The sequence below is a fragment of the Quercus suber genome, unplaced genomic scaffold, assembly GCF_002906115.3.
Source record: "Quercus suber isolate HL8 unplaced genomic scaffold, Cork oak 2.0 scaffold_110, whole genome shotgun sequence".
In the NCBI taxonomy this organism is placed as follows: Eukaryota; Viridiplantae; Streptophyta; class Magnoliopsida; order Fagales; family Fagaceae; genus Quercus; species Quercus suber.
The window spans coordinates 556,898-565,877 of NW_027069575.1; the positions used below are offsets into that span (position 1 = coordinate 556,898).

An 8,980-nucleotide genomic window follows, 5' to 3' on the forward strand; every position below is an offset into this window, starting at 1 on the left:
CAAGTGCTTCTTGATCTTCATTATTTATAAACTAAAGAACTTTGCAACAAACATCTTCTTCTAGTTAGTGTGTCAGTCACGTACTGGGAGCTGTGCATTTTTGGTTAGTCACGTACTGAAATCCGTGCATCAAAAGGGTGGCGTTCATATATTGAAGAGTTTAGAGGTTCTGAAGTGGTAGAAGATTTCTACGGTGAGTTCATTTATTTGCTCCCCCTAGGTGGAGGAGTGACGTGGTCCTCCTGCTGATAGGGACCAATAAAAAGCAACCATGTGTTTAATGAAAAGCTGAGTCAGCAAACACCCCTACTACAACGTTACTTAGCCTTTTAAAATAAAAAAACTTTGAAATATGTTTTTCACTTCTCTAATCCTGCTTCACCGCCCAGCTTGCCGCTTCACCAAAAATTCTAAAACCCAAATTATTTGCTCACCGCCCAGCTCTCTTCTCTCTACCTCCCTGCATTGAAGAACAAGCTCTATGAGATTAAAATAACAAAAATTGAAATACACTTTCACTTCTCTAATCCTGCTTCACTGCCCAGCTTATTTGCTGCTTCACCAAAAATTCTAAAACCCAAATTATTTGCTCACCGCCCAGCTCTCTACTCTCCACCTCCCTGCATCATTGAAGAACAAGCTCTATGAGATTTTGAACTATCTTTGTTCTTAGGTCTAACTTTTTCCAGCTTGTTTCCCTCTTTTCCCCTATGACTGAAGTGGTTGCTGGAATCCAATACTCACCATCACAACTAACCACGGCTGATCAAGGTATGTTGCAAAGTCTCATTTCACTCTTTAGAGTCTTATTTTCTTGCTCTATTCTGTCTTTATGTAGTTTATAATCAGTGCCTTCAACATGTTTGATAAAAAGCCTAAGACAGGGACGGAGCTACTCTTTGACCGGGGAGGGGGGGGGCCATTGTCCCCCATGGATTTTGGGGAAACTTTTTTTTATAGGAATATTTAATGTTCAATTAGCCTAAAAAAAAAATTAAACTTGGTCATTATTAGTCTCTTCTTACTCAGAGATGAAGATGAGAGAAAGAAATTTCTCATTGAATGAATAGGAAAAGTACAGCTCTGCTTATATATACAAGGAACAGAGCAATGGAATGAAACAAAACAAAAGGAATTAAAAAACAAGCTTTTTAATTTTAACCCAAATCAATTTCTCGTACTGCATTTTTTGGATTCTCAATATCAAAATTAGCCTAAATTCTATTTCTTAATGACCAAAATATTAGACAAAAATCCTCCCATTCCCACACGTAGGCTATTCCTCTGCTCTGCACAAAGGCTACTCCTATGCTGGATGTTTATTCTTTGACTATCTTGATGTTCGTTGAACCCATTGATGACCATAGTGGAAGAATGTTAGTTGTTTGTAACATTATCAGTGATGTTTATTGTCTTTATGAGTTACGAAAGTCAATTAATGATATTAGAGAGATTGTAAAGTGGATAGAATTTGTCAAACCAAGTGTCAATAGCATTCAAAAAAAAAAAAATGCCAATTGGGCTTTAAAATGCCTTGTTAATGTGGCAAGAGAAGAGACTATGATAGAACATGAGGCTAGATAATGTGGTCTTAAAAACATACCCAATCTCAACAATTCAATTTGAATTGTTGACCTAAATAGATGACAAAATATTAAATTGACCAGAAAATTTTTTTATTCTTGAAGTTGCAATTTTTTTTAAAAGTCCAAAATTTGCCCCTCCAAACCTTTGGCTCTAGCTCTGTCCCTGGCTTAAGATAAAAAAGTTTTAAAAGAATGAAATTTTTATTTCTATTTTCTTTCTATTTAGTTTTCCTGACTATAAGCCCTTGTTTTTAACTCTAGATTGCAAGTCTTTTATTTTAGAATGAGTCTTTAATTGAGACCTTAAGTTCAGTATTATAACATTGCTGCGTTCCTCTGTTTTTTTTTTTTTTTTTTTTTTTTTTTTTTTTTTTTTTTTTTTTTTTTTGCATATGATTGTTGCTGTTGCTAATGCTGATGCATTTGAATGTTGTGGTGTTTTTAATCATAGATATTAGAGTCAATGCGGAAGGTGTTGAAGATATTGAAACTTTGCTTGGAATGGTGGTGCATGGTGAGGATGAAGCATATAAATTGTACAATGACTATGCCATTCGAATTGGGTTCAGTGTTCGGAAAGAAAAAATTAGATATGCAAAAAATGTTGTAAGACAACGAGATTATGTGTGTTCAAAAGAAGGATTCCCACGAGATAGTGACAATTTGGATGATAAGAAGTTCAAAAAATTACAAACTAGGACCGGTTGTGAAGTTAGTATCCGGTTTACAGTGACAAATAATGAGTGGAAGGTTACTCACTTCAATCCTACTCATAATCATGAGCTTGCAAAGCCAGAAGAAAGGCTATTTCTAAGGTCGAATTGAAAAATAACTGATGCTCAGTTAGGTGTTATAAAAACTTTCAAGGAAGTGGGTATAAGAACAATAAGCACATATTCCTATTTAGTTGAGGAAGCTGAAGGGTTTGAAAATGTTGGATTTATAAAACGAGATTGCTATAATGTGGTGAACAAGCAGAAGTTAATCAATGTTGAGGCTGGAGATGCTCAAATTTAGTAAACCACTTTAAACAGAAGCAAGCAGAAGATCCTATGTTTTTTTATGCAATTCAAGTTGATCAAGAAAATCGAATGACAAATTTTTTTTTGGAGAGATGGTAGATCAAGGATTGATTATAACTCTTTTGGGGATGTTATATGTTTTGACACTACATATCGAACTAACAAGTATAATATGATATGTGCCCTATTTGTAGGTGTCAACCATCATTGGAAGAATGTACTTTTTGGCTGTGCATTTTTATTGGATGAAACAACTGTTTCTTTTACTTGGTTGTTTGAAACATTCTTAGAATTAATGGGAAATCAAAAACGAAAGACAATTTTTACTGACCAATGTCAAGCAATGAAGAATGCTATAAAAGTTGTGTTTCCTGATACATGTCATCGCTTGTGCTTATGGCATATCTCAAAAAATGCTGTAGAAAATTTACCAAGGCATTATGGGATTCTTGAATTCAAGAGTAGATTCAATAGGATTCTTTATAATTGTGAGACTGAATCAGAGTTTAAGACTTCTTGGGATGCCTTACTTAAAGATTACAATTTGGTGGGTAATAAGTGGCTTAGCACTTTGTATGAAAATCGAGAAAGGTGGTGTTCAGTTTTTAGTCATAACATTTTCTCTGCAAGAATGAAAGCTTCATCAAGGAGTGAGAGTGTAAATAATGTTTTTCAACATATGTCGTGCAAAACAATGAGGCTAACAGAATTTGTACACGAGTATGAGAAAACTTCAAAAAATATGCGGGTAGAAGAGTTAGAAGAAGATTTTCGTTGCAAACAAGGTAAATCTTCTCAAATAGTCAAGAATTGTGGACTTTTAGAACATGCATTATCTGTTTATGCCCATACATTTTTCAAGATATTTGAGTTAGGAATTGCTTCTACCTTGGGGGTCACACACCAAGATGTGTATTCTGATGGAGAGTCTTTTACCTATGAAGTTATCGAAGGAGGTGGTCATAGGGTTCGTGTTGTCCAATTTAACTCGAATAATGTTGTGACATGTAGTTGTAAAATTTTTAAAACATTGGGGTTACTTTGTCGACATGCTTTGTGAATACTTATTGTGAAAAATGTCACAGAACTGCCTATTCAGTACATTTTGAAAACATGGACAAAAGATGCAAAGAAAGATAGTGTTTTATGTGATCATGTAAAACCAGCAAGTGCAAATGATGAGTTGTCGGTGACTTCATGCCGTAACGAATTAATGCGCTCGGTTTATGAAATTTTCACAAAAAGTGCAGCAACAACTCGACATACTGAAATGTGCCAAAGAAAAGTAAGAGAGATGATAGAATTAGTTGAAAACGATATGAAGCAGTTAAATGCGGCTAGAGATGGTGATGAAAAAGAAAACAGGATTGTTGCTAATAATGTCTTTGATGATGTTGAGAAGACAGATTGCTCTCTCAATAGTTTGCCAATATTAGATCCTCCCTGTGTGCGACCGAAAGGAGTCACAAATGCAAGACTCAAAAGCAAGTTGGAAAAGCGTAAAAGAAAGCCATTAAAAGATGTTACAAGATCAAGTAAGTCTTTGTTCTTTTATTTAAATTTTATTTTGAAAAAAAAAATATGTTAGTAGTGTGATTCAAATATTGGTTTGTTGTGAATAATACCCATGATTTCCTCTCCTTTTTTTAGAACAATTGTCAACAAGAGGACTTCCAACAAGCTCTAGCCATGCCCCTAAAGGTTTTGATTCTTTTTTAAACAATTTTATATGGAGGACTTTCAATTATTTTGATTTAAAAATGTGCTTACTCTTTATAAATGATGCACTATATGATACAAATTATCATGTAAATCTTCACTGTGCAATGCTACAAGAATATAATTGATGTCAGTTGAATACAAAAATGCTAATGTGAAGACAAAGGTACATCAAGTATCTATTCAGCCTAAATCATGGTTTCATGAAAGCTTTACTCCTTGATGATTTCTATATCACATTACATCAGCCTCATAAATTTCCACTGATTTAGCAGGCATTGCTTAGTGATCTATTAATACTGATGCACTTCCTATCATCCTCATAATTTAAGGATTATAGACAGAAACAGCCAATTTAATTATAAAACATTACTACATTTATGGCAAGAAGACAAAAGTTTAGTTCCTACTAGCAAGAACTTATAATCCAATTGTAAGACATGACTACTACACAATTATTATTTCTTTCTTAAAAGCAACCTTTGCTTTGAAACCCAAAAGTCACCTCTACCTAGCTCTAGAGGAAACTTTGGAAGTCAACCATGCAGTTGTAAGAAAACATCTGTAGAGGGTTGCACAAGGCAACTTATAAAGAACCTTAAAATAAGAAGAAAACCCAAATGCTCCTAGTCTTCATGTTAAGGTTTAAAAAAAATGCAAAATCAAAATGGAAGCAAAGATATAGCAGCAATAATGCAATCTCATATCACCTGAAGCTTCTTTGCAAGATCTTCGTGACTATGCATTTTAGCATTTCCTTCAGCTGTTTCCCTCCCATAACTCAGCCTTTGAGTAACTTCAGCCTGTAAAAGAACACCAAAAAAAATACAATAATTTGAAATGAGTTGAACGTGCCAATTGAGATGGAATTCATGAAATGAATTGCAGCATGAAGGGTGCATTTTTGTGATGAACATGAATCAAGGTAGGCTGCTGATGAGAATAATGAATTGAAGATAGATAGTTACTTTACAAATATCTCTTTCCAATGTTCTGATGAATAGCTAACCAAAGATGTGCTTTGGAGGTTTCTTTGACTTTCAAATTTTAATGAGATGGAGGAAAATAGATTTATTTTCAGCAACTTCCGGATGTTTTGAGAGTATATTGTATGCATTTATCAAGTTTTCTTGTATACGTTACATTGTCTATATTGCCTTTGGAATATTTGTCATTCATGTACCATATGTAGCACACAAGTCCTATGAAAATAACAATATTACTAGCTTTATCAATAATAATTGTCCTATGAAACTATATGCCTTTAGAACAGTTGTCATTAATTCATAAAACTCAACCTATGCTCTACAATGTACAGGTCTTTGCCAGCCAAAGCACCCATCTAGTGTACCCATGGATGAGAGTTATAATAATCAAGTATGATCTAAGCCCCTTGCATCATCTTCTTTATTTATTTTATTTTTTTAATGATGCCATATTAATCTCTTATAATATTTTATAGGTATTCCTTCCTCCAGCCATGCCAACAACCATTAGTCCAAGTCTTTTTCAACATCCAAATCAGGTAAAAGTAAATAAAAATAAATAAATAATTGATTTGTGTATTTGAATGTTCATTTAAAAAAATATCTAACATTTAAGTTTGAGTTAATTTGAATGTAGAACCCCTTTTCCTATTGGAGCAGTGCTTCTCCAAATTTCAGCTTCACGAGTATGCTTCAAAGTAATGGTTTCTTGAATCATCTAAGTTAGGTAAAATACTTGCTATTTCTATTTTTTATTCTTCATTAGTTATGTTTATTTATTTGTATCAATAGTTATCACCTTGTTACTAATAACTGAAAAATGTCAATCTCTATTTGTGCAGAATTCTTTCTCAAATGGTTTTACACAACTAAATCCTAGACAAAAATGATTTGACTTAGAAGTTATCATATCAGTATTCAACTTGGAAGATTTTTGACAAGTTCTCAAGTTGGAAGATTAATCAAGTAACTAATGATTAGAGGAGTGGAAGCTATAGTAGTTGTTTTTTGTATTTCGGAGGCAATGAAAATAGGCCTATTTACAGGAAATGTTAGATTACATTCCTTTTTGTATATTTTCTTTTGTTATGCCTTCTCATCGTCTAGTAAAAAATTGTATAGTACAACTTGTTATTTATCCAATTGAATATAACCAATAGCAATGAAAACTATTTTCAATTCAAATGCTGATTATAAGCAATTTTTTTGAACTTGTGGTGTGGACGATTAGAATATAACCATTGTTAAAAAAAAAAAAAAGACTTGATTTATTAAGAAATATGTTTCAGTACAATGGCTAACAAAAAGCAAGAACATTCCTCTAATTCCCACCAAAGGCTCTTCCTTTTCCTAAGAAAATTTTACAATTCACTAGCTGCATAGTTACAAGTTTTTTTACACTACATGAAAGGAAATTGATTCAAAGTTTAACATGAGTCACCTAATATCAACCAAAATTAATCCTGCCTCAGCAAAGTAGCTTTTTCCATTTGTCAATGCATTCACTGATTCAACATTTTGACAGTTCACACATTTGATACAAACATCTCTACTTCATCACATAGTAAACAGTAGCCCAAAATACTTTCTCAAACAAAGCTGCAAACCAAGACATTGCATCTCTACCAACGATAACACCAGCAACAAATGTCCCATCTCCAAGATTGTCATTTAGTGTATCCTCATTGGTCCAATTTTTATGCTCCTAAATACAATTTCCAATGTTAGTAATCAAAAACAATAAAGCCCCTTTTAGAAACACATTAAAGTTTCAAGCAGAAAACAAAAATGGAACACTAAAGAACAAAATGTAGCAGCACAATAATACTCCAACACTAAGACTCCTTTTTCATCCCTTTGACACAAGTTGGGAGTGATACCCTCCTCCCTTTGTCAATTTGAAGGGGGAGTTATCGCGCAAAGCAATCAATGCACCAGTCACATATTGATAAGAATCACCTTATCCCTATCCAAATAAGAAGAAACAGGGGATTGAAGGAAGAATGGAACAGTGAGAGATTAGAGAAAAAAGAATAGAGACTAAGAAGAAGAAGAAAAGACACAGGAATTGCAGTAGATTTCTCATTGAGACCTTCATATAGAACCTACATTCCATTTATACCTGACCCTAACAGAATTGTATTGATACATTGGCATTTCCTATAACTGCTACTAACTAACTAACCACCCCATCCCTCAATAGCTAATACCAATTACAACTATCCCTTAACTAACAACACAATGACTTAGACCCATATACACGGTAGCAACACCCTCTAATCCAAACGCAGCAGCCCTTGGCCCATCAGCACGCCACGCTCCAGTCATCAGCACGCCATGCACCAGCCTTTAGCACCCCACGCACCAACAACACCCAATTCACCAGAGCACTCCTATCACGTATCCAACAACACCATTCCAGCAAAGTTTCAATATCTTCAACACCTTCCTCATTGACTCTAATATCTATGATTAAAAACACCACAACATTCAAATGCGTCAGCAACAGCAACAATCAAATGCAAAAAAAGAAAAAAAAAAAGAAAAAAGAAAGAGGAACCCAGCAATGTTATAATACTGAACTTAAGGTCTCAATTAAAGACTCATTCTAAAAAAAAAGACCTGCAATCTAAAGTTAAAAACAAGGGCCCATAGTCAGCAATGTTATAACACTATTCCAAGCAACATTTTTATCTTGAGCTTTTTATCAAACATGTAGAAGGCACAATATTATAAACTACACAGAGATAGAACAGAGCAAGAAAATAAGACTTTGAAGAGTGAATTGAGACTTTATAACATACCTTGATCAGCCACGGATAGTTGCGATGGTGAGAATTAGATTCCAGCAACCACTTCAGTCATAGGGGAAAAGAGAGAAACAAGCTAGAAAAAGTTAGACCTAAGAACAAAATTAGTTCAAAATCTCATAGAGCTTGTTCATGCAAAGAAAAATTTCTTCAATGATGTAGGGGAGGAAGAGAGAAGAGAGCTAGGCGTTTGGAAATTTTTAGGTTTTCCCTCTTTTGGTGAAGCGGCTAGAGCAGGTCTGAATGAAGGAACTACATTTTTTTATTATTATTATTTTAAAAGGCTAAGTAACGTTGCAGCAGGGGTGTTTGCTGACTCAGCTTTCATTAAACACATGGCAGCTTTTTATTGGTCCCTATCAGTAGGAGGACCACGTCACTCCTCCTCCCGGGAGGACCAAATAATTTCTCCTGTCTATGGAAAATTGTCAGTCAACAGTTTTTCTTTTTAATTAATTAATTTATTTATAAACTCATTTTAACTTTTTTTTGGTTTTTTATTAGTTTATTTATAAGTAAGTAATAACTTATTAATAATAAGTTTATTTTTATTTTTATTTTTATTTATATAAATTTCGATAGATACCATTAGTGGAAATTTGAATATTGATAAAATGCGTAAGGACATATGTGATTCAATGTTAGGAACATATGTCACTATTTTATGTAGTTGGCTAATTTTTTGACAAAACGCACTTTACTTGTATTTTGGTAGATCTAAGATGTGTTTAATACTTTAAGAAACTGTGTTTCAAAATCAAGTGTTCAAAACATGCAAATCTGTCCAAGAAACAAGTGAAGAAGTGTTGATTTTTTAAAGCTCGATAGCTACTCGACACCTCTCGACAGCTAGACTA

At 33.7% G+C, this 8,980-nt stretch overlaps 1 protein-coding gene and 1 long non-coding RNA gene across 2 annotated transcripts; one reads left to right on the plus strand and one right to left on the minus strand.

The window, feature by feature from the left end:
* The first annotated feature begins 2,903 nt into the window (after positions 1-2,903).
* LOC111984316 (protein FAR-RED IMPAIRED RESPONSE 1-like) lies at positions 2,904-6,015 on the plus strand. Its single transcript, XM_024015932.1, has 5 exons — positions 2,904-3,564; positions 3,694-4,143; positions 5,646-5,704; positions 5,790-5,852; positions 5,974-6,015. The coding sequence occupies exons 1-5, from the start codon at positions 2,904-2,906 to the stop codon at positions 6,013-6,015; spliced, it is 1,275 nt and encodes a 424-aa protein (XP_023871700.1).
* Positions 6,016-7,373: 1,358 nt separating this feature from the next.
* LOC136068338 (uncharacterized) lies at positions 7,374-8,355 on the minus strand. Its single transcript, XR_010629701.1, has 2 exons — positions 8,118-8,355; positions 7,374-7,779 (listed from the first exon to the last, which is right to left on the minus strand). It is a non-coding gene; the product is annotated as an uncharacterized LOC136068338 (long non-coding RNA).
* Between the last annotated feature and the right edge of the window lie 625 nt (positions 8,356-8,980).